Source organism: Trachypithecus francoisi, unplaced genomic scaffold (genome assembly GCF_009764315.1).
Source record: "Trachypithecus francoisi isolate TF-2019V2 unplaced genomic scaffold, Tfra_2.0 Lachesis_group5, whole genome shotgun sequence".
Classification (NCBI taxonomy): Eukaryota; Metazoa; Chordata; class Mammalia; order Primates; family Cercopithecidae; genus Trachypithecus; species Trachypithecus francoisi.
In genome coordinates, this window is record NW_022681470.1 from 95,767,145 (window position 1) to 95,792,593 (window position 25,449).

At 44.0% G+C, this 25,449-nt stretch overlaps 2 protein-coding genes and 1 long non-coding RNA gene across 5 annotated transcripts; 1 reads left to right on the forward strand and 2 right to left on the reverse strand.

Annotated features, from left to right (window-relative positions):
* Positions 1 to 1,827: 1,827 nt before the first annotated feature.
* SPRR1A (small proline rich protein 1A) lies at positions 1,828 to 3,705 on the reverse strand. Of its 3 annotated transcripts, none has more exons than XM_033197416.1 (2): positions 3,552 to 3,705; positions 1,828 to 2,447 (listed from the first exon to the last, which is right to left on the reverse strand). In XM_033197416.1, the coding sequence occupies exon 2, from the start codon at positions 2,410 to 2,412 to the stop codon at positions 2,143 to 2,145; it is 270 nt and encodes an 89-aa protein (XP_033053307.1). In that variant the 5' UTR covers positions 2,413 to 2,447; positions 3,552 to 3,705; the 3' UTR covers positions 1,828 to 2,142. The 3 variants fall into 3 exon arrangements, with proteins under 3 accessions (XP_033053307.1, XP_033053306.1, XP_033053308.1); XM_033197415.1 differs by having other exon boundaries at positions 1,828 to 2,433; positions 3,552 to 3,704; XM_033197417.1 differs by having other exon boundaries at positions 1,828 to 2,433; positions 3,548 to 3,679.
* A 6,090-nt stretch (positions 3,706 to 9,795) lies between these two features.
* LOC117075260 lies at positions 9,796 to 18,932 on the forward strand. The gene is made up of 3 exons (XR_004433894.1): positions 9,796 to 9,904; positions 14,731 to 14,768; positions 18,584 to 18,932. It is a non-coding gene; the product is annotated as an uncharacterized LOC117075260 (long non-coding RNA).
* On the reverse strand, positions 15,068 to 17,068 carry SPRR4 (small proline rich protein 4). The gene is made up of 2 exons (XM_033197414.1): positions 16,930 to 17,068; positions 15,068 to 15,806 (listed from the first exon to the last, which is right to left on the reverse strand). Exons 1-2 carry the CDS (start codon positions 16,976 to 16,978, stop codon positions 15,541 to 15,543), a joined length of 315 nt encoding a protein of 104 aa, XP_033053305.1. The 5' UTR covers positions 16,979 to 17,068; the 3' UTR covers positions 15,068 to 15,540.
* Positions 18,933 to 25,449: the final 6,517 nt, after the last annotated feature.

A 25,449-nucleotide genomic window follows, 5' to 3' on the forward strand; every position in this document is an offset into this window, starting at 1 on the left:
ATGCTAGCCTTATGGAGTGATTTTAAAATAATCATCTCTTCAATTTTCTGAGATAGTTTGAGAAAAATTACTATTAGTTCTTCTTTAAGTATTTGGTAGAATTAATCAGTAATTCCATCTAGCACTGGGCTTTTCTTTGTTGGGAAACTTTTTAAAACTGCTTCAATCTCATTACTTGTTATTGGTCTATTCAGGGTTTCTGTTTGATCTTGGTTCAATTTTGGTATATTGTACGTGTCCGGGAATTCATTCATTTCCTCTAGGTTTTCCATTTGTTTGTTTATTGTTGTTTATGATACCAGTTGTAATGTCTCTTTTATCAGTTTTGATTTTATTTATTTGAGTCTTCTCTCAAAAAATCCACTTTTTGTTTCATTAATCTTTTGTAAAGCTTTTTAGTTTTTATTTTATTTGTTTCTGCACTATCTTTATTATTTTTGGGGGGTTTGGTTTGTTCTTGCTTTGCTAGTTCTTTAGGATACATATTAAGTTCTTCATTTAAAGTGTTTTTTTTTCTTTTTTTGATGTAAGCATTTATTACTAAAAAAACCTTTCCTCTTAGTATTGATTTTGCTATGTTATATAGCTTTTGGTATCTTGTATTTCTATTTTTATTTGTTTCAAAAAATTTTTATTTTTTAATTTTAATTTTTTTCATTTCTTCATTGACCCATTGATCATTCAGGAGTGTATTGTTTACTTTCCATACGTTTGCACAGATTCTAAAGTTTTTCTTATTATTTATTGATTTCTAGTTTTATTTTATTGTTGTAAGAAAATATACTGGATATGGTTTTGATTTTTAAAATTTGTTGAGATTTGTTTGTGGTATAACATGAGGTCTGTAATATTTTATGTGCTGATGAGACAAATGTGTGTATTCTGCAGTTGTTGGATAAAATATTCAACTTTTATGTTTTACTTACAGAAGTATGGCGTGTGCATGCTCATGCATGTGTGTGTGGAGAGAGGAACATGTGTGTCAGCTTATGTTTGTATGAGAAGGGGGCTGAAGATCACCTCTCTTAGGGTTCTTCTAGGGCAGGTGGTATGGATTCGAATCTCCTTCTTCCTGCTGCAGCATCAGGTATCTTCACAGTAGGCACTTGAAAAAAAAATAGGACTAAGGTGATTAAGTTAGAGAGAGGGAGAGAGAGAGGCAGAGAGAAGTGCATGTGTGCGTGTATGTCAGTGTTGGGTGGTTTGGGAGATCCAAGTGTGTGAAGGGGTGTGTGTGTGTGAGTGTCGGGATTTTGGAGATCTATGTGTGTGTGTCTCTGTGTGTTTGAATGTCTGTGTCTGGGAGTATATCCTTGTGTGAGAGTGTGGGGGTGGATATGTGTTTGTGGGTATGGTGTGAGTGTTCAAGTGCTTGGCTCCATGTGTTGGGGGCATCAGAAAAGAAAGATGAGTGCAGAACAGATCACTAGTCTAGACTATGCACAAGCACTATTTCTTTGGAAAAAATTTTAAAAAGGAATCAACTAAACACAGATGATGATAGCCTGAAGCAGGCACCATCTACACTCACGTGTGACTCACTGCAAGTCATTAAGATATAAACATTAAGGTGAAAGAAAAAAGCCTTGTTCTAGCTGTGCCTACCCAAAGTAACAGGTTGGGTGGGTGGCCCTGAACACACTCCCATTGCCAGCCCAGCAGTGTCCTGTGTGTACAGCAGCCATACACATTCACACACGTTCTCAGTGTCAGGATCGGGCTCCTTCTGACTACAGACCTCACAACCAGCCCTCATAGTGTTAGTTCCTGCTTCACGCTGAGAAAGCAACAGAGATTTAATCAGTCAGTGACACACACAGCCAGATGTGGAGTTAAAAGTTATTTATTGAGGGAAGACCAGGGATGGTTCACTTGATCCCTCCCCAAATCCCTCCTCAGATGCACCCTGAGCAACAAGAAGACTAGTTTAGTCAGTGAGACTTTCAGCCTTACTCAAAGGCACAAGAGCCCTCCAGAGTGAGGGAAAGGAATATCTTTTTGGAGGTGCAAAGGGGGGATTATGATTCAGGGTGACAGCATGCTAACCACAGGGTCAATAGGCAAATGGTATTCATAAGCAGAATGGGGTAAGGTGTTCAGTATCCAGTAGCTGGCTCCTCAAGGGCATGGCTGCGGACCACATTACTTCTGCTTGGTCTTCTGCTGGGCTGGTGCTGGAGTGACCGTTGAATGGCAGGGCTCAGGCACCTTGGGGTGGCAGGGCTCTGGAAACTTGGGCTGGCAGGGCTCAGGCACTTTGGGGTGGCAGGGCTCAGGCACCTTGGGGAGGCAGGGCTCCTTGGTTTTGGGGATGCATGGTTCCTGGGGTGGAGGCTGGCAAGGCTGTTTCACCTGCTGCTGCTGAGGCTGAGGGGGTGGGATGCAGGGCTGCTTCTGCTGCTGGGAATTCATGCTTCAAATGTGCTTTTTTTTCTGGAGACAGAAAGCTGACACAGTGATTCAATTAAAGAAAGATGGATACAAATTCAATGCCAAATAGATTTTACTTTGGGACCCTTTAGAAGAGAAAGCCTTTCATCTCCCCTAGCCCCCTCAGTACATTTAAAAATGAAATAAGCTTGGATAATTTTCAGGTCTTTTTAAGAGGAGAAGCTAAGAGGCAATTTCTTCTGCTCCATTTTATTGGAGTTCTTTTCTTGGCTCCCTTCCTACCCAAGTCATCTTATATCTGTTCTGGAAAAATGTCCTAAGAAAGCTGGCTTCTGAGGGACATGAGGCCCGCATATTAGGTCTTTTGGAAAGTGGCATCAGGCCACTGCAGTCTGTCCTTTCCCAGCACCATGTAGAAAGCCTGTGACTTATAGGATGGCTTTATATTCATCTAAGCCCCTACGGTTTTGCTTCTGGTCTGTGCTTACACAGTCCCTTCCAAATGCTTTCCTTCCATCTCTGCTTGTCCAAATACTCCTCCATCATAGCTAACATCACTTGACACCCCCAGGAGGGTCTCCCTGAGCAAAGTTTCCCAAAACTGCACAGTCCTTCCCTGCCCCCTCCCTCCTGCCAATTACTATCTACTTTGCATTTCATTTATTTATATGTATGGTAATATATATATATATATATATATATATATATAACCTTCCTGCTAGGTTTTATGTTTGCTAAGTAAGTATGTTAGGCATTAATTTGTCCAAAGTGCCTAGCATACTGTCTTAAATGGAATAAATGCTCATTAGAGATCCATCCAATAAATTTAAATTTCTGTAAATATCTTAGGGGGAAATTGCAGTGTTACTGAGAGTGCTCTGGGCCTGAACCCTAGTTCTGCTATGAACTTCCCATGGACACTTGAACAGTCTCCTCCAGGACTCCCAGTTCAATGACTATCTACTGAGGTGGGAGCCCTAACCATCTCTAAGGTCCTTTCAAATCTAGATTGTAATTTAACTTAAAATAAAGATATTCCACTATTCTCTAACTCCCACTGAAACCCTGGATTAATCTTCTTACACATATTTGCCTTTGGCTAATTTCTAATAATGAAAAAATAAACAAGAATTCCCAGTTTGTTGCAATCAGAGACTTACCCGGTATATGGAGCAGAATGAGCTGTGTGGTCCCTTGGGTTTGGTGTGAAGGCAATGGCCAGCTGACTTTTATAAGATGAACGAGCCCTGCCTCAAGGAAACAGAAGCTCTCAGGTGCTCTGTTTTCATTCCTCACCTGTCACACATGACTCACACTACCATCCTCATCATCGTTTGGCTCAGCTTTTGTGATGAATGCCATCTGATATTTTTTGCCACTGGCTGGCTGACAATGATGTCACTGGCCTAATTTTCACTGCCGCCCTCATCCTCAGACCCAGGTGCAGGGCTTGCCTTGAGGGAGGGGTGAGCAGCAGCCTTCGTGGAGAGTTTTATTAGTTAACCCTGGGGGGAGATCTGAGTCCTGTTGAGGCCTTGTCACCTGCTGTCCTTGTCATTGAGACGGTTCTGTGGGACAGAGCACTGTTGCACACATGAATGGGTGGGAAAGGGAGGGGGAGCAGAGGAACTGAGGCAGGCACTCCTTGTCTGCCTTGGTGAAGGTGGAAGCTAGAAATAATGAAATGGCCTGATTATAGACCCCTTGTCTCAGAGTCCAAGACCCTTCCATCCATTTCCCCCATCTTTTTCCCAATTCCATTAAACTACACACATTCAGAATAATTTACTGATGGCTCTCTTACCCACCCCTCCCTCTCCCTGACTGGTTGCTAATGTGGGAAAACCTGCTTTCCTTCACCAACCACACCTTTATCCTTCTCCTACTTCAGGAAATTTCAGGGGCTAATCCTTCTGGGATCACTTTTTCCCTCCACTCCACCCAGACATCTGACCCTGGCCTTTTCCTCCTTTCTAATCAGGCTACACTGCCCCCAACCTGAAAACCCAAAAGCCTTTTCTACCTGCCTCCCTGTAGCCCATCCATGGGGTCCTCAATGCTGAATCCGTCTCAACTTTTGCCCACTTCCAGCTCCAGCCCCAATACCTAGAGATCCTGCTGGCTACAAGGTTTTCCTCCTCCCTCTGGGTCTGTATCTCCAGGGGGCTTTCCAAGGGTCAGAGCTGTTCCTGCTCAAACCAATGGTGTCTCCACCACAGTGTTTGTTTCCTTATTTATTCAACAAATCTCAGTGGGGAGCCTAACATATGCCCATCATGCCTGTCATTCTTTGATGAGGAAGCCCACTTTCCCCCTACAGATGGTGAACTCCCCAGGGTAAGAGACAGAGCACAGTTCAGAGCCCCTGAGATTATGGATCTCAGAGAGCCTTTAGTCCACACTCCTCAAGGGATGATTGGGGAACCTCAGGTCACAAGAGGTGAAATAACTCACCACGGTCAAAAAAACAAACCCCAGAAAGAAAAGAATTATACACATAAATCCTGTGTTCTCCTTTGTTTTGATTCCTTAGGACTCCCTAATGTCTAAGGAGGAAATTAAGCCCAGGTGGAAAATTGATTAGAGGTGGAAAGGGGAGTCCTTCCTGGCTGAGAGCTGGACCACTCGTAGTTCTGGGAAGTTTCAGGAGTGGCAGTGTGAAGACACAGAAAAACCCTTGCCTTGTGGGTGAGCCTTAATTGATGCTAAGATAAATCCCTTTAAGTAGAAATAAAGATGCTTGATATTTGAGTGGCTCTAAACAGTGGGTGTTTCTATCTCTGCTAAAGTAGGAAGGGCATGAACTAGAATAGGTGGAAATAAGGTTCAGTTTATCATCACTCAGGGCACCAGGGTCGGAGAGAGGAAGGGAAAAGCCAAACTTAAAAGTCAAAAACTAAAGCCAAAACTAAAATGTCTGCTTCGAACCTGAGTTGCTTTCACACTAGGGGGGCTCTCAGAGTGACATCGCGACACAGCTGAGGTGAAGGCACTGGGACAGGCAGTAGGTGATCAGCCCCTGAGCGCCTGCACACACTTGCCTTCACTCCATGATGGTCAGATTCTGAAGAGTCTCCCCACCAAGGAACTTCTCTTTCCTGGGGACACAAGAACAGGGGTTCCCTCAGTCCTTCCATAGGCAATTCCCATAAAACTGAGGTTCCTGATTCAGAGCTGCACTTGAAACACAAACTGTTACTAGGTGTGGCCTTTGGAAAATCCAAATCATCCTTAAAACTTAGGTAGTTCCTCCTCCTCATCTAACCCCTCCTTTACCCAAACACACACCTAAATGTTTATGGAGCACCTGCTGGCTCCACAGCCGGTGAACTTGAGGCCAAGGTCAGCCTCCCACTGTGTCCATGCGGCCATTGGTCCCTATCCATCTCCATCCTCACACAGTCCCTGGCATGCAGAAGCTGCTTGGTGACTGGCAATTATAGACTGCCTGGCTGGCTGGCTGGCTGACTGAATAAATGAATGAATGACTGAATGGTGTTATTTGTGAAGACAGGTTCAGAGTCTACTTTGAGAATTACCTAGAAGCTCTGGTACAGAGTCTACCTACTGCTCTTCCCATCCACCTGCTTCATTGTCAGACAGTTTAATGCCCCACCTTGCTCTGGGCTGGTGCCAGCCCCACCGGTACACCTGAGTTCCAAGCCTCTTGCCTCACTTTGCTCTCTCCTAGTTTTGTGCCCAGGTCCCCTTGTTCACTAAATCCCCACCCATGAGCCCTGACAGCAGGGGCTGCTGGAACCTGTTGCTATGTCTGGTAGGATTCTCAGTCCTGCAGGAACCTGCTGCCTTGTCCTCTGTCCTCTGGTGTTACCCAGCTTGTCTCAGGCCCTGGATGATCTGAAGCCAGCTCCGATGCTGGTGTGCTCTCATGCCTTCCCTGGACCTTAGCCCTGGATGCAGAGGAATTTCCTTCTCCCTGGTTATCAGTCATGACTAGACAGTTCTGCCTGCCTCAACATGTGCTTCCTTCACCCCACCCAAGCCTGCGTGGGCTGCAGACTCTGGAATTTTCTCTTGGTCTCTGACATTCTTCTCCCTGTGTATCTGAAGCTTCCACAGTGACTTGTGTTAATCTTCCCTTAGAAGAAATTTTGTTTCTCTGCCACTTGGGTTGAGTTAGCTGTTGAATCGGCCCCACAAACTCCCACATAAAGACAGGGGGAAACAGGGTGGCTGCCAACAGTAAATACAGCTCCCCAGATTTCTCAGCCTTGCACAGGAGCCCCCACCTAGGACACGAGCTGCTGCTCTTCTGACATCGAAAACTGGCTCTCATTTGTCCCTGGAACTTCCATTGGCTCTGAGCAGTGCCTCAGGTTCATCAGTCATTCCCAGAGCAGGGAAGATGGACAGCCCTAAGTCTAATCAGTGATCAGGGTTTTCCCAGCATAGATTACTCTCTCCTCCCCACTACCTTAAAGTCCAGACCCTACAAAGAAGGTCATGAAGAATTTGAACTCCAGGCCTTTTCCTGTGGGGACTGCATATCCAAAGCATGGTAACATTTAGAAATATGCAGTATTAAGGCTTTTACCCCCCACCCTTTCTCTGATCACCTTGAGAAGCTAGGGAGACCCCAAGAGTGTCAGCTGCTCCACTCAGGCCATGGTAATTTAAAAAACGTCTCTATAACACACAAGGTCTTCATCTGAGAAAGGGCAGGAAAAGGAGAAACACCAGATCCCAGGTGTTAGGAGCCTGCTGAACACTTTGGCCCAGCAGGAGGAAAAGCTAAGTTTGCAAATTTGGGTGCAGAGGTGGAGGGAGGACAGGAAATTATAGCACCCGAGAAATTCTACTCAGTCCCTCATCCTATAGAGAGGGAATGATCTGGTGTGATGGGGGAAAGAACTCGCTTCAACCTTCACAGCCTCTTTAGTAGCAGAATCAGACCAAAACCTGGGATGCCCAATTCCCTTTCCTTTCTACCATCTCTTTAAGAACAGAGCATACCCCTCACCCTCACTGTTTTTATTGCTAGTCCTTGAAGGGGTGGATAAAAAATTAAACTTGGCTTCTCTAGCTTGAGGGATATAGAAATAAAAGGACCCAGGCTTAATGTCTGGCCCAGCTGTTTCAAAGCCTTGCCATGCCCTTATTAGTTGGATGACCTTGAGCAAGTTGCCTAACGTTTCTGCAAGCTATTGTCCTTATCTTTAAAAGGATAACTTTAAATTCTACTGCACAAAGTTGCTATAAAGATTAAATGCAATGATGCTTCTAACACTTTAAGATGAATAAGTTAAATACATCTAGCATAATAATTCTTGCTAGTTTGTCTCATTCTTTCCTCTCCTTCCACTTGAAATCAGATGAAACTTCTTCCTTTTGACTGCGAGTTTCCTTTTTTCCTTTTCACTCTGTGTGTGTGTGTGTGTGTGAGAGAGAGAGAGAGAGAGAGAGAGAGAGACAGAGAGAGAGAGAACAGAGAGAGAGCGCCCAAGGACAGGGCATACTTCTTCAGTGGAGCAACATTCTTGGCCTTTGTGATTGATTTATCTCCCCTCATTTTTTTTACGTTCTATTTCAGGTTTACATGTTTACCAAATTATATCTTGAGTTATTGAACAGTAACAATGACTGCATGGTTCATGTTTTATAGGAGTTGGGGCATGGGAGGTAGCTAAAATTATTGGTGATTATACAAAAACCTGGACATACCTTAGATAAGGAAACTGAGGCAGAAAAATGTTGAGTGACTCTCCCAACATGTCATAAAGGTCTGATGTGCTAGGGTACAGTCCCTTGAGAACTATGTTGTATTGCTTCTCAAGACTAGTGGGACACTCTATAAACCAGAGGGTGACTCTTAGAAGAGACACTGACTGGATCCCTATAGTCTCACACATCTGAGCTGATCGACTGCCTGTCTTCCACTAGAGGTAGAGCTTCTCCCGGTATGGATGATCAAAAGACATAGGCATATTTTAAAATGAAAAGTATTAGAATCTGGGATGGTTCAGGCTGATGTGCTATCCTTCCTATCAGTCATTGCCTCCTGGGCTGTAGAGGGGGGCAAAGGAACAACTGCATGGCTAAAAATTTTCTGCAGAGAATCTAAACCCCACTAGTAGTGGCTGCTGTTGGTGTTGTTGCTGGTCCCTTCTGTTTGCTCAGTTATGCCTGCTTTGTCCCTGATCCTCCTCTGAAAGCACCTTCTCGAGAGTGCAGAGTGATCTCCACAGATTACAGGTTTGGAAACATGAAGTCCTGGATTCAAATCCTGAGTCTGATACTTAGTAGCTATGTGTGTGATATCAGGAAAGTTTTCTAATAATAAAAACAGCTACCATTTCATTAGCTTCTGCAAAGCGTCAAACCGTGTCCTAGGTGTGACACTAATTCTCACAATAGCAGTGCAAGGACCAGGTCATTAAATGTAGTCTATAGATGTGGAAGCTGAAGCACAAAGAATAAGTCACTTGTTCAAGTTTACGTGGCCAATAATGTGGCAGAGCCAAGATGCAAATCCAGTACCATAACTCTTAAGGCTTTATGAATCTCAATGTATCTTACCCATAAAATTTGTCTTTAGACCTGTTATTAAATGAGATTACATATGCAAAACAACGACCGTAGTGACTAGAACATAGTAGATGGATCATAGATGTCAAGTGCATTTCTTCTCCTTAGGGTCTGAACTACAACTGTTATTAGAAATTAATCTTCCATGTCTCAGAAAAATCTAATCATTTCCTTCATTTTTAAAGTAGCCAGTCAGTCATTCATTTAACACACGTTTGCTGAATGAGAGTCAAATGTCAAGCATGAAGTCCCAGGTTTATGAAGTCTAGTAGGGAAGTAGGCAACATTCTTTGAGCTTCTGGGATCCAAATCTCATCAGTGAGGAGGGTTTCCCCAACTGACTTAAGCATAAGAATGACTTAGGATACTCTTTCCGGTGAAATAGAAACACCTAAGGGAAGGACCTGGGGACTCATATTTCTAAAGTGCATCAGGCAGTTTTTAAAATCAAACCAGTTGGGAAACAGTAGACTCTAAACACAAGGACTTTTCTACCTTGGTTGCAATTGACATCATCTGGTATCTTTAAAAAACTATTCATGTCTAGGCTCCACTTCAAAGTTTCATTTAATCAGTTCTTTTTTTTTTTTTTTTGATTGTCAGATAAAACCAGGATTGAAAAATCACTGCTCTGCCAGAATATCTCAACTTCTAGGACCTGAATCCAACTGGAGAGTCCCAGTCCTATGAATAGGTGGAAGGAGGTGCAGGTGGGTGCTAAGATACCTGGGCAGATATTGATGTTGATGCAACTAGATGCTGATGAATGTGGGTGTTTGGCCTGAGGATATTGGGAGCCTTGGCAAGTAATTAAGTCCCATCTAAGGAAGGCAAAGTACACACACCCTTGAACGTCACTCTTCCAAGCGGGGAATCATCAAAGCGCAAGCTCAAGCTGGCATGGCAGGCTGGTTCTGGGGCCAGGAGATGATCCCGGGTCACCTTCCTGGACATCATCATCCACATGGTATGGAGACCTTCTGGTGGGTTAAAGGCTCATGCTTCCTTCCTCCAGAACATCCTGCCAGGGCCAAATTATGACTTTTGGAGGCACAAAGTACCAACAAAGTATACTGCTGCTGAGAAGAGAAAAACTTTTTGTCTATCCTCTTAGGTTCAGTAATGGGGGCCTGCAAATGTGACTGACAGAAGGCAGATTAATAGGAGAAAAGACATATGATTTATATTGGTATCAATATTTTTTACATGCATAGGTGTTTCACAGAAAACAAGTGAAAACCCAAAGAAGTGGTTAGGTTTGGGAGCCTGTATATTCTTCCTAAGAAAGAAAAAGTGTTGGAGCTTCAAGAGATAACAAATTGTGGAAGATGACTAGGGATTATACGGGGAAACTTCTGAAATATAAGGGCTACTTTAGTAAGGTTTGTTCATGCAGACTCATCTCAGTGCTGGCTCTCCATCTCCAGTAATAAGAATTGGTTCTCTCATCCTGCCCAAAAGAGGGGATAAATTTGTGCTCTGCCTTTAGGCAGATAGGAGGAAGGCAGAAAACTCTTTATGTCCTTGTTGACCCTCAACTGCCAGCTCAAAAGACCTCAACTGCCTCAGCTCAAAAGAATACTTGTGCCAAGTGGGACATTTTAGGGTGGCATATTCTGATCCTCGTCACTGCCCTTCAATCCTCCTCTGCCCATCTATATGAGATAAACCTTTATTTTTCAAAATTACCTTAAACTCCTAGTTGCCACTTGTTTTTAAATTTTCTAGTTACCATAGCCTGAAATTGTTCATGGAATCTGATCTTCTTTCATTCATTTACTTACTCTCTTATTTTTTGAGCTCTGCTCCTGCCCCAAACACATGTATATACTCTGCTTATTAGGAAACCACCAGATCCACCCTGATGGGGTTAGAGAGGGTGGGGTAGGGAACACAAACCATACAAATGCAAAAACTCAAAAGAATTCATAGATGGACCTAATTTTAAGGCATCCAACCCAACCTCTCATTTTATGGATAAAGGACTGAGGTTAAGGAGCTTGTTCTAGGTCATAGATTTATTCAATAGCAGACCCAAAACTAGAATCTAAGTCTCCTCTTTTCTAGCCTGAAGCCTTCCCAGGCTGGGAAACAGATAACGATTACTTATTAGCATAGACTCCTGAGCTAGAGTAAAAAGACTTCCATATGGCCACCTTCTACTTCTAGGCAGAGGAGTATCCTTAGCTCATGCTTTGATAGCCACTTTCCCCAGCTGTAGATGGAAATAAAATCAATCATTTAATGAGCATATGCTATATGCAGCCACTTTCTGCATATATTTCTGGATATTATCACCAATCCTCCCCAAAATACTGCAAATAGTTGTTTGACCCTGGCACCTTTTCACATATGAGAAAACGGGCTTTGGCTCTAAGTGACAGAATGCAATCACACAGCCAGGAAATGGAGAAGCTGAGATTCAATTCTGTTCAGTCTGAAAGCCCCTACTCCTTTGCAAAAAGAAATGGAATGTCAGAACAGCTCCAATGCAGATGCCCAGGCCTGCTCACTTTGCCTCTGAGGATCTCCTGGCCAGAACAGGAGGTGGCCGGGAATTTGAGCCTGCTGAGTGTTGTGACAGATAGATCAGGTAGGGCATTGTTCTGTTTCTGGGGTAGACAGAAATTTCTAGGTAATAAAATGGTGAGAAGGAAGAATACTGGGAGGAGGGTGTATTGAGCTATCCCTTCTCCCCTGGCAGTGTTTGGAGATTTTGTAAATATAGTCTCCTTTCCTCAGAAGAACAGACATGTTTTAATTTTGTTGACATGTTGCGGATGGGCTTTGAAGATACAATGGGGTAGAGAATGGGTAAAGTATGCACACAAATAGTGAGAAAAATAATGGTTTAAGCCAATCAGGATTGAAATATTGCCCAAGTACTTTTAAAATTTATATAACTCTTTTTTAAGAAAAGGAAATATAATATTATTATACAGGAAAATGTACACAGCTCAATGAATTTGCGTGACCACATCTGTCTACTCAGTTCCCAGATAAAGACACAAAACTTTGCCAGATCCCTGTAAAGCTTACCTTCTAGTCATTCTGACTTCATAAAAATGGATGGAATTATGCAACATGTGCTTTTAATATCTGCTTTCTTTCTCTCAAGGCTGTGTTTGAAAGATTCATCCATGTTATGGGTAGAGCTTGTCTAATGTCATTGTGTTGTGGTATGTCATTGTGTGAAAATTCACAATTAATTTATCCATTCTACTTTTAATGGATATTTGGAATATTTTTAATTGGAGCTATTACAAATACTGCTATTATAACTGTTTTCATACATGTGTTTTAGCAATTCTATGTACACATTTCTGTTGTGTATACAATAAAGAGTGAAATTGTTGGGATGGGGATGCATATGATCAACTTTAGAAATACTGCCCAATTGTTCTCTGAAATGGTTGTCCAATTTACACTACCATCAGCAGTTTATAAAAGCTCCTGTTTATCCATATTCTCACCAACACCTGGTATTGTCTTTTTAGTTTTAGCCAATATGTTGCATTGTGTAGCAGTATCACACTTTCATTCTAATTTACGTATCTTAGATCAAATTAAGGATAATTGATATCTCTACAACATAGTCTTCTAATACATGAACATGAAACATCTCCAAATTTGTGAGTTCTCTCTTAGTTTCTCTCAATAATGTTTTATATTTTTAGTATAAATGTCATATCTTTCATTACACTTATTGATGCTATTTTAATGATATTTCTATTTTATTGAGGTTAAACTAACAAAAAGAAAAATGCACAAATCAGTTGAGTGTATGTTTTGATATATGTATGAACCCGGGTAACTGCCACCCACTAGACTGAGAACTTATCCAGAATTTAAGAAAACTTCATGATATCCCCTTCCAATCGGTACTCTCCCCAGTGATGGCCATGATTTTGACTTCTATCCAACAGACTAGAATTACCCCTGGCCTTTCAGTTTTTAACTCTCTATCTGGTGTGTTTGCCAGAGGCCCTCCACCTGGCAGGTTGCAAACTCCATTCATTGTTTCATAAAGCTACTAAAAACTCCACTCGACTTTTCAAAGACTTTCTGGTTAGGTATTTAATATCCTGACCTGACCATTGCTAGAATTCATTAAATGTTCCAAGTGGAATGTCAACCACTTGCTTAAAGACCGTCCCCCAGAGCACCCATAAATTCTCTTGGTCTCTCTGTCCCTAGCAATGGTCCTACAGTAGAAAGCTTTGGTTTTCATTCTTCTGCTCTTGCCCAGAATCCACAGATTATTCCAGGTACACATTTGTTGGCTCACCTCTCTGAGGCTGTCCTATCTCTGCAGTTGTAGGGTCCCCGGGTGGGTACAGATAGTTTGTAATTTGGTCTAGATGTAAACTAGGCTGCTGGCTTGCCACAGGCTGTCCTGTTCCACCTGGAAGCAGTTCTTTTTTCTGTACTTTTGAAAAGCTAGTCACTGCACATTTGCTGATAGTGAGCTAAACAAGACTCCTGTGCTTTAAGGGCTCATAATGTAACTTTTATGTGTTTAATTATGGCTGGGATTTTGACATAAGTCAATGTTGCTTTGTGAACTTCTGAAGGGTGGAATTACATAAAATAATTTCTTCATAAGGGGGAATGGATGCCCACCTACTCATGCAGAGATGGGACTTTAAACATGGGTATCTCCCCTTCCTCACTGAGTTAATAACTGAGACACAGATCATAGCAGAAGCATTCATTGTTTCAATCACCCCTATCTGTCCAATTAGCTGAAGACCATGCAAATCTATCAGCCTGGAACTCAAAAGTCTGTGGGAAGACTTGCCAAGGCCTTCCTGGGAGACATGAAAATGACACGAAACCCCTGAAAAATAGTGTGTCCAAGAAACTGAATAGGGCTTAGATGGAAGGAAGCCAGGAAGGGGACTGCTAAGACAGACCAGCCTTTGTACTTGACAGAGGGGAGTTATTTTAGGATGCAGGGATTGGGGCAAAGAAAGGCTGTCAATGAATTCTTAGGGCTAGAAGCATTCTTTTTGAATCTTAATTGTTTTTACAATACTTTGAGTTTCCTGGTTAATGTCAGTACCCACTAAGTTTTTAGTAACTACTACTTGGAAATATCAGCCACGGATAGCTACTTTAAGGGAAAGTAGAGAAGGTGGTCATTTGTTCCTTTTAGGCTAGGATGTTAAGTGAGAAAGCAATTTATGCTTGATGGTGGCAACTGAAATTGAGTAACCAAATCCCAGGAAAAGAATAAAGCTCAAGGGGAGAAAATCGGACTCTGTGTTCAACTACTCCTTCCTACTCAGGGTCTCTTCTTCAAATACCTTTCTTTCTTTATATCTGGGAGGTATGCCGTTTCTTTCCAATATAGGCAGCTGGTCTCACATGTGGGTTAGAAGGGTCAGGAAGACAGTTGTAAAAACAGGTTTCTTTCATAAGCTGCGTAAAGTCAGACTAACTGACAAAACCAGGCCCTGTATACTTTGTACAAACTCTCTGTACGTGGCCATCCCTGGAACAGCATTTCCCTGTGTAAGAAAATGACTTTGACTTCCAAAGAGTACACTGAGACATAGGATAAACTGACTCTGGATAGCTCTGGAAATCCAGCATGGCAGAGTGGAAAACTAAGGTCATTCTAGAACTTGCTACATATCAGATGAGTGAGTATGAATAAGTAAGTGAATAAGCGTGAGTTAATGAATGAACAAAAACACAAACAAATATGTGAAAAAGTCATTTGCACATGTTTGTAGAAACGTTTTGCAGGACTCAGGCCATTTATGTATGCTTTGTGTGCTTTTTCAGAATGACAACTTCCAAGAGGAAAAAACTGCATTCATCAGGTGGGCTGGGCTTCTAATGGTAGGAGCTAAATTTTCCTCCTTTTTGATCTTCCCTAGATGGGATTAGTTATGCAAGACTCTATTAAACTTTTGCCAGTGAGTTGCTGGGCTTGTTTTCTGTCCTCCTTTACCTGAGATATGTCTGGATATGTTTCCCCATTGTTGGTTACCAGAGAGTAACTGTGTCCGTAAGAGTGACTTCCTGAACTCCCAGGCATGTGTGTACTTGCACCTTCACTTCCCTAAAATGTTCCCTCTCTGAATGAATGAATGAATGAATCACAGAATGGGACTGGGAGTGGACAATTAGCCCAGCAAGCAGACACATTTATTACATGAAGCACATTATTTATTGGGGAAAACAGGAGAGAAGCCCAGAGTAGGGGGCATCATGGAGAGGAATGAGGCAGAAACTGTGCACCAATCTCTGTGACCCTACTTGTCATGGTGGAACCCCAGAAGAAGCCCAGACACTTTCCTCACTTTGGGGAATGGATGGGCCTTAGCTGTGGCCATGCCGGAGCCTGGAGAGGATGAGGTCTCTCTCATGCCTACCTGGGAGAGCATCAGGGTGGGATATGGAAGAAGCCAAGGTGGTATATGTGGGGAGGGGTATGATGGGAAGAAATCCTTACAGTGCTTCCTTACATCTTGGGCAGGAGGAGATGGGAGAGGAGGGTAGGCTCAAGAGCTGGAGGGAAGGAGAGAAGGAAGAAGAGAAGGTTCCATCTGATAGCCAGGATGGTGGAGTGTGGTAATATCCAGTCCATCCTTACTTCTGTTTACTCTTGGGGGCTTGCTGGGCTGAGGGACACTTCTGCTGGGCTGGAATGACAGTGCCCTTCGGTGGGCATTGCTTCTTGACCTGGGGAGCACATGGATCCTTGGTTTTGGGTGCACATGTCTCTTGACATTTAACAGGGGGTGGCTGACAAGGTTGCTTCACTTGCTGCTGCTGGGCCCTCTGGGGTGGGCAGTGCTGCTGCTGCTGCTGCTGCTGCTGCTGCTGGGAAGACATTGCTCTAGGAACAGGTGAGCCTAAAGGAAACCGGGCAAGGACACCATTAAAAGCATGTCTGATGATTAAAAAGTATCCCAGACATTTTACAAGGTCAAAGCATGCCATCTTAGCTAACAGATCTGGACAATGTCAACTGGCTCCCTTGGATAACGCAGACAATAAGAATGGGCAAGGATGTAGGGGCATGAGGAGAGAACAAGAGCAGTCTCTGTCTTACAGGAAAGCATCATGGTGTGTGTGTGTGTGAGAGAGAGAGATTGGGCTGGACAAGGAGTGTACCAAGATTGCAGAGGCCTGATGTCTAATCTCTGCTCCACCCCTGACTCACCACGGGAGGCTAAGACAAGTCCTGTATGGCTATAGGATAGTGGTTCCAGCCCTCCACAAAGAATTGGGAAGCTTAAGGGCCAGCCAAATAGATCACTGGAGCCAAAGGATGATAGGAGGATGTTCAAAGGAAAGAGTACTAGCCAAGAAGGCTCAGGCTTGGGTTCTAGGTCCATCCTGCCATTCACTGCATGGGCAATCTGCCTTCTCTGGGCCTCCACACCTTTATTAGAAGGATGCTGGTCAGGAAGTTCCCTGAAGCCTTCCCAGCTCTGATGAGCGTCTCTGGCTATCTTTGTAGGCAGTGTTCCTTATGGTCTAAGTTAATGATTTTAGATGGGAAGTGCAGGCCTCAGAAAGTAAAGAGGTGGCGATCAGAATAGGGAAGAATGGGAGTTGCATAGGATTGAAGACAGTGTTTAATATACCTGTTTCCATACACCTGGAAGAAAAGTTTAAAGCTTACTGGTAAGGAAAATGCAGAATAGGGTGTGAGAAAACTTTAAACAGGGCTCAGAATTGCCACAACATTCTATAGCTCTAAATATCTCTTCCTTCAATAAGAAAAATCTTCTTGCTGGGGAGTCAAACCACGATCAGGAAAGAACTCATACCAAGCAAGCAATGGTGTGGAATGGAGATTAAACTTTCTAAGTAATGATTAGTGTGCCCTGTCTGCAATTGTCAGGAGACTTGTGTCACTTCCCTGATTACCCAAAGATAGTAGAGGATCCTGGCCTAGCGGCTCAAAGGAGTTAAAGGAGAAGGAAAGAGCCCCACAAATCCCAGGAGAACAGATGAGTTCCCACTTACCAGAGGCGGCAAGCTGGACCCCAGGAGAGGAGGCTGAGCCCTGTTCCATAGGCAGCCACTCCAGGAGCCTTTATAGGGCCCCCAACCTGCCCAGGGCACTTGGTGTGGTCCTGATTACCACCTCCCAGAGAATTCCTCACCCACTTCTCCCACCTGCACTTCCTCCAGGGACTTGCTTTGCTGAGCTGTTTTGATGAAAGCCACCCACCACATATTTTCAGCACTCCAAGTCCCTGCACCTGAGCTAATTTAACCCACCAAAGGTGTTTGCTCAAACTCGGGGAATCAAGGTCTTTTTAATATAGATCAATTATATAGATAATATAGATAGTATACAATTACATAGATAATATAGAACAAACTGAAGGAGCTGTTTGCAGGCAGACAGTTATAAGAAACATTGAAGCAAAAAGAGGAAGAGGGAGAGGATGGAGTTTGGGGCAATTCTGACAAAAATGTGAATATCCCCTTTGCTGCAAATTGCTGCCATTTCTCGAGCACTCACTGTGAGGCTAGTACCAGGACCACCCGTCATACTTATTATTTCATTTCATCTTCATAGCCCCTCTAGGGAAAGTGTCATCATTACCATTTTGCAGATGAGAAAAGTGAGGCTGAGGAAGATTAAACAGGTAGTAACAGCAGAGATGGGATTTGAATTCAGATCTGGATGATTCAATGCCGAGCCCCAGGTACCACTCATCCCCCTTCCTCAATTCACAGTGCAAGTGTCCTTCCTAATCCAGGGAGACAGTTCACGTAGTGTTCTGTGAGGTTTCTCTGGGGCACAGGTAGAAGATGATGTGAATGGTGCCCCAGCACACGGTGGTGCTGTCCCTAACTGTGCATTGGGAGTTGGGGTGCTGAGGGGTAATCGTGTTGGTCACAGAATGTGGGATAGAATTGGTCCCCGTGGTAGACTTGCCACATAAAATATAGGACATTCAGTTAAATTTGAATCTCAGATAACAGAATATTTTGAAAGTATAAGTATATTCCAAATATTGCAGGAAACATACTAAAAAATTACTTGTAGTTTATATGAAATTCAAATTTAACTGGGCAGGCTCTATTTTTATTTGCTAAATCCAGCAATCTTACTCAGGGCTTTATCTAGGTGGGAGGAAGGAGCCTTGGTCCTCCGTATAGCCTCCTAGGCCCTGGGATGGGGAAAGGCAGGTCCTCGGGGAAGCTGGTCCACCTCTAGCATTCTACCCCAAAGATGGATGTCAGGACGCTGCCCAACAAGAGGCCATGCAAGGGCTCACTGCTGCCATTACCGGAGGAAGGGCTAAGATGGCCTGAGAAATGATAGGAATAGCTTAATGTACTTTCCAAAGCATTTTTCAAATCCCTCACCTCATTTAATCCTCATAACAATTTTACTGACAGTTTAAAGAGGCAGGCCCAAAGAAGTTAAAGGACTTGCCCAACCACATGCAGCTGCTCAGGGTGGAGCTGGGTGGGGGCCTGGCCTGGGGCACATTTCCACTCCGTCACTGTGGCCAGCATCTCCATGGTGGACAAGTCACTGTCATTGGGTGGGGACCATGACTAATAATGTCTCCTGAGCTTTCTGTTGTATGTGGATGGAATACTGTTCATTTTTCAGGGTCAGCCTCACTTTAATCAGCCCCTTAATTTTTCCCTCCAGGCCAGACCTCCCCCACTTCCTCCTCCCCAGCCTAACAACACGAAGAATGTAATATTCTGGTTTCCAGATTCCGGTTCTGTATTCCACCTCCAAGAAGAACACCATCTCCACCTGCAGCCCTCACTTCCACACACTCCCAGTCCTCTGTGCTGTTGCTGATATGGACTCCCCACAAGGAACCTATGCAGCAAGGCAGATTTGCATGGACATAGACCAAGGCTTTTCACATGCCTGGTGCCTCGAAGGCACCGGTATGTGTGCATTGCCTGTGAACAGATGGACAGCTCCATTCCTCATGTCCCAGTCATCCATGTGGGTTTACTGCAATGAATTTTACTCCTATTTTTCCCAATTTGATCATTGCCCTTTTATTTTATTAATAAAGAACTCCTGCTTGGTTTTGAAACATTCTGTCATGTGATAAATTTCGGCTTATAAAACAGCTATCATCTCAGAGGATACCCTAGGGGTGGCCAGGATAGAGACCTAAATATGGCTGGCCTTAAAGGGACCATGTGCCATAGATCATAAACTCTCAAGACCCAGTCAATCTCATGTGCATTCAACATGTTATACCTTTCAAAACTTTCACACTCAACTTCCCTGTCAGCTACATTATTCCCATTTTACAGAAGGGAAACTGAGACTTGGAATGAGGCCAGGCCTAGCCCAAGATCACATGAGGGCTAATGTCACATCCAGGGTTGAACTGTAAGTCTCCTGACATCACAGTTCCTCTCAGTCAGCCGACAGGAGTGAAATACTGGGCAGCTTCTTAGCAGAGGCTGCATTGATGACAAATTAGGAAGCTGCTTATGGTGGTCTTCACCTCTTTTTGCCCCAGTCTTCCTCCTGATTTCCTCCCTGGAAGCCAGGTACTCTTCCCCGCTAGCGCTAGCATGTCCTCCCTCCCACCTCTAAGAGATCTTCACTGATCCCTGTCTCACACTGCCAGGTACAGGTGCTTTTTTATTAGTTATTAAACCTTACCAAACACTTCCATATGCAATTTTCACAATACACTATGAAGAAAGCTAATTGTATTATACACTTTATAGGCGAGAAAACTAGCTCTGATGGTCCCTGGATCCGGAATCCAGGAAGGAGGGTTCATCCAACTCTCTTAAATGGGTAATAGCTGATTTCCAAACACCCTGGCTGGCTAGGGCAGTGGATTATGTTTTCAAAGGAGAGAGGAGGCTTCCTGGCACCCCTCAAATCAGCCCCTCCAGATAAGGCGGACCCTGGGAAGCTATGTGGAATGGTGACTCTGCTGTCACCCCTCCCAGCCCCACTGCCCCAGCCTAGCCACGGGACTGTGTCCTGGCCAATCTGGAGTTCTGCATCTGCTCTCTCATCTTCAAAGGACCATGCTGTATTAAAAACCAGAAAGCCGGGCTCTGCATCTTCCCGCGCAGGGGAGCAGACACCTGAGAGCAGGTGCGTGCCTGTGACTCCATCAGGGAAGGGAGGGTGCAGGCAAGACTCATTTCTGAAGCTGAGTCAAAGCTTGAGAAACCCAGCTCCACCCTGCAGGCAAACAATGGGGTGACTGGCAGAGGCCTGAGCACTGGGAGGGGACCTACCAGAGACAGTGTTAATAATTTAACTCTTAATCCAGACACACCTTCCTATTTGTCTCTGGATTTTGGAGAAAAGAAAGGTTGTTAATGACTCCATCTGGAGACAAATGGAACATATTTATTACACCATTTCCAGGAATGAAAGAAGAAAAGACAAAAAGGAGCATCCAGGGTGAATCATGAGAGAGTTTTAGGGGAGGAGGACCAAGCTTAGTAGAGAAGACAGTGGAGGTTTGGGGCCAGGGTTTCTGAATTGTAGCTGCTTGTCCTGTAAAGTGAAAATTCAAAACTGAGCAAGTAGCATCTCATTTTAAAAATTAGATTTAGCTGGACATGGTTGCTCACGCCTATAATTCCAGCACTTTGGGAGACCCAGGCAGACAGATGGCTTGAGGCTAGGAGTTTGAGACCAGCCTGGGCAACATGGAGAGATCCTGTCCCTACAAAATAAATTTAAAAATTACTCAGGCATAGTGGCGCATGTCTGTCATCCCACCCGATCAAAAGGCTGATGCAGGAGGATCACTTAAGCCCAGGAGGTCGAGGCTGCAGTGAACCGTGATCGAGCCACTGCACTCCAGCCTAGGTGACCGAATGAGACCCTGTCTCAAAATATAAAATAAAATAAAATAAAATCAGAATAATGTAATATTTGATTTATCTTAATTTTGGGTTGATATTTAACCAGCAATCATGGCTTAGAAAATTTTAGTTTCGCGTTTCTCCCTTCACTGATTACTTAATCTGTCAACAGACACTTTAGAAAATGCTACTTAAGGAGACCTTGCAACTTTTTTTTTTTTTTAATGTAGGAAGTCCATTTGCAACATGAATCATTTCACCCTCTAATTTATCTGTTTGCATAGAAGATGTTTTGATACTAATGTTAGGGATTCTGTATGATAATATTAAAGGAAGTCCCTTTCACAGAAGGACTTCCTTGGAGGGAGAACAATCAGAAGGTGAATCTCCAGAAATATGTGGTTAATTTATCTCTTCGCTCCACCTCTCATCCCGCTATGACACATTTCTAGAAGACTCTGGGCAGTACTAGGAATTTAGGGAGAAACTAGCCCTGAACCTTGTGTGAAACACTAGTCTTCATGGAACATCCACAGACCATGCACTGTGGAAGCTGAACACTGGCAGTGGAAGGGTGGGGATGAGTAGCCAAATCGCCCATCTGGGAAGCATGCCAGGATATGCCTCATGGAAGCCAAGTGGAGCTGAAGCACTAGTCCCCCTTTCCTGTGACGTGACATGGTTGCAGTTAGAGACACAGGGTGGGAGCCGAGGTAGGAGGGAGTTAGCTCTGGGAATACTCACCCCTCACTGGCTGTGAAATCTTGGGTACATCCCCTAACTTTCCTGGGCTTCAATTTTCCTGGTTTCCAATGTGAAGAGATTGGCCAACATTATTGCTAAGGTTCCATCGAGGGCTAAGAGTCTGTAAATGTATGATTAGGTCAGGGAAGGCAGCCTTGTTTCATCCTGGTGGAACTGACAGTGAATTGAGGGTGTTGAGGTTGATTTCAGGATCAGTGGTAAATTGCCTTCCTTGGTGAATAGTGTCCGCTATGAGAGAGGTGAGTGGTCACATGCATGCAGGTAGCCACCATCCCCAATTCAGTCTAACGCAGGGAGCGGTGTGCTAGAGTGTATGTGTAAGAGTCCTTCATGCACTTGAAGAAGGGGAGGGAATACAAACTGTTTAAAGATCTTGCATAAGCTGCCACCACCTGTACTTCCTGTTTTAGCTTCCTTAAGACAGTTCCAGACAAAATTATTCCTGTTTCCGGAACTTGCCTGATACTTTCCTGCCTCAAACCATTCAATCTGTGATGATGCCCTACTCCCAGATTTCCCAGTGAAATTCAGTCTTCGGGAACCATCTTAAACACCACTTTCCTCACGGCCCCTTTCCCCAGTCTTTCCCAAAAGATGTGCTTCCCTCCTTTGCTCAATATCCACAACTTTTAATTTATGCTATTTGGGTGTTTCTCCTCTACCCCTCACACTAACTAAGCACATATTAAATCCACTTTATACATGTGAACCAGCAAATGGACATATGAATAAATGGGCAGATGATATATAAATGAATAAGCGGAGAGTTTGACCTTACAGGCAGAACCCATGAAGTCCTAGCATGTGTTTCGGACTAATTTATCTTTTCAGATTCAGGCCAATGCTTAAGTAGCAATCCTTGTTTATCTTAACCATACACATAGCCCTTCCCTTCCCTTCTTCTGCCTTGAAGATCTATGCTGCAATCATCTGTCACCTGTAAGAGGCCTTGTGCCTGGATGTTAATACACTGATGTGTGTGTGGTGTGTGTGGAGTGACTCTTTATATCCACCCAGAGTGCAAGCTCCTTAAGGGCAAGAAGGATGCTCAAGACAGAACTTATACCCTAGTAAAAACCGGTGCGTGACCAGATGATAGACTAGCTAGTTGGTGAGTGGGTGTCCAATGACTAAAGGATGCTGCTGAGTGAGTGAGTCTGTGAGTGAGCAAGTGAAAGATGGAGGGAGGGAGGAGATGGGTGCATAAATAAGAAATGAGCTGATATACTAGCTGCCTAACTGGCCAGTTCACTGAACAACTGACTAGCTGGCTGATTGAGTGGTTGCTCAACTGATATACCGACTGTTTGGCTGACTGGCTGATGACTAATTTAGAAAAGCAGGTGCTGGTATAGTAGAAGAAAGAAAGCCCTGTAGAAGAAGGGATAGGGGCTAAGGGCAGAAAACAAAACAAAAAAATGCTCTGCAAACGAGCCCCTGAGAAGTGTATCATGTGAGCTGAACAGTTATTTCCTTTTTTTTTTTTTTGAGGTGGAGTCTTGCTCTGTAGCCCAGGTTGGAGTATAGTGTTGTGATCTTGGCTCACTGCAAGCCCCACTTCCCCGATTCAAGCAATTCTCCTGCCTCAGCTTCCTGAATAGCTGGGACCACAGGTGTGCACCCTCACACCCAGTTAATTTTTGTATTTTTAGTAGACATGGGGTTTCACCATGTTGCCCAGGCTAGTCTCAAACTCCTGACCTCAAGTGATGCACCCACCTCAGCCTCCCCAAATGCTGGGATTACAGGTGTGAGCCACCGTGCCCGGCTTGGACAATTATTTCTTAATTTTCTTTCTTTCTTTCTCTTAGGAGTTCCCTGTGATTTTCATTTCTAGTGTCAAAGAAAAAACATTTCAATGACACTTGTTGCATATGTTGAGGAAAGACTTTATTTAGGACCATTATGATAGATATAGGAACCATTGCAATGGGATTTTTTCAGCAGAGGGGAGTTTGAGCTCAGCTCTAAATACATCGTGGGCAAATGAGAATCTATAGCCAAGGAGCAGGGTGGGAGTCAGTTGTTGAAAAGTGACTGAGAGGAAACAGCAGAGCTAAGAGGAACTGTGGCTAAACCAACCCAACAGAATTCTTGATGAAGATAAGCCAGGGTGATCAGACTTCATGTGGGGGATGGAGGAGGTCAAGGAACCTGATTAGATATCAAGGGTAATCAGACATTGAGGGTGGGTGGTTCTTGGTAAACTTAGTAAGGCTGGTTCTTGGCTAAAACTGAATTCACAAGCAAGTACACAGGTGAGCCTAGAAGAAGGTTCAGGAGACTGACTAAAGTTTGGTCAAGCAAAGAATCTTTGTCACTGGTCAACCAAGCTCAGAGGATGTAATGTCAACTAAAGACCAGCCACAGCAGCCATGGAGGAAGAGTAGCTCTCTTCCTGGAAGAAGATAGTTGGAGCAATAGGACATTTCTGCCGATGGCACTAACCAGTGGGAAGCCTGATTATTCCCCAGGCTTTGGGCCCCGGGAATGAAGAGCTGGGGCTCTGATTGTCCCTCAGGTCAGTGATGTTGGCTGAGATAGGGAACCAAGTCAAACAAACAAATTAGCTGATACCACAAGCTGGGCCAGTCTGTCAAGTCGGTGACCTGACCTCTGGCCAGGAGACCTACTGGGGAATCAGCTACATTGAGCAAAGGCTGCCAGAATCAGTTTCAGACAGTGCCATGTATGAGAACTGAGGCACTGAGTTCAGGACTAGGACCCAGAGATCTGCACAGCTGCTACCGGGCATTGAGATTGGCCTTGTATGTAGTCAGTAGGCTGAAATACAAATAGACTATGTGGCATATTCATCCCTCCTGAGCTGGATAAGAAGGGAAGAGGCAGGACTATACCTCGTATCCATGGTAAACAAGCCACTCCAAGCCTAAACCCATCAGTGACTCCTTCAAAAAAGTCCACAGTTTTTGACGTGGTATAAAAGGCCCTTCATACATGGCCCCACTCTGAGAAGACTCACAATTTAAATCATAATAAAAAAAGAAGAATAGGGTCAGGCATGGTGTTTCACGCCTGTAATCCCAGCACTTTGGGAGGGTGAGGCAGGCCGATCACGAGGTCAGGAGATCAAGACCATCCTGGCTAACATGGTGAAACCTCATCTCTACTAAAAATACAAAAAATTAGCTGGGCGTGGTGGCATGCACCTGTAGTCCTAGCTACTTGGGAGGCTGAGGCAGGAGAATTGCTTGAATCCTGGAGGTGGAGATTGCAGTGAGCCGAGATCATTCCATTGCACTCTGCTCTGAGTGACAGAGTGAGACTCTGCCTCCAAAAAAAAAAAAAAAAAAAGAAGAAGAAGAAGAAGAATAAAGAAAGAAAACTATAGTTTCCCTCCAACAAGTCTTTCCCTCTACCTGGACTGTGTCCCTAATCTGTGCCTGACTAATCCTCTTAGCACTTCAGAAATGGGATCATTTCTTCTCTGAACATTTCCCATTCTGTGTTACCCAGGTGCCCATCTCTGTTCAGGAAGCTTCTGTCCTAGTGCTGATTGCACTGTTTTAGAATAAAATATCCCCCCGTCTGTCCCTCTGTTAACTGTGAGCTCCTTGAAGGTAGGTACCTTCCCTAGTTTCCATTGACTCCTATGTGTAGTGTAAGTACCTGACCCATAAGAGATACACAATGAATATGTGTTTGAAAAATCAAATATGTAGTAAGTCCAAAGAGTACATATAAGTATAGACTCTCCTACAACATGGTTGTGAAGGAGAACTTACACCTGCTTGCTGATGTGGAGCAACGCAGTTTCCTACACACCCCTGGGGCCCTTCCATCTCGGTGGCCCATGGCAAACATGCCTCTAATATGTTTCATTTTCAGTCTGAGCTTCTCTTCCTTACTCAGTTGTGAGCCTGTGAAAGGCAGGGGCCTTTCTCACTCTTGGTTCCCTCCCTCCACTCAGTGCCT

What these genes read in the sequence shown, in the direction of transcription:
- SPRR4 (XM_033197414.1), bottom strand. Translation starts at nt 16,978, where the DNA reads ATGGAACAGGGCTCAGCCTCCTCTCCTGGGGTCCAGCTTGCCGCCTCT. An exon ending in GGTCCAGCTTGCCGCCTCTG is followed by an intron (nt 15,807 to 16,929) that starts GTAAGTGGGAAC and finishes GGTTTCCTTTAG; the next exon opens with GCTCACCTGTTCCTAGAGCA.
- SPRR1A (XM_033197416.1), bottom strand. Translation starts at nt 2,412, where the DNA reads ATGAATTCCCAGCAGCAGAAGCAGCCCTGCATCCCACCCCCTCAGCCT.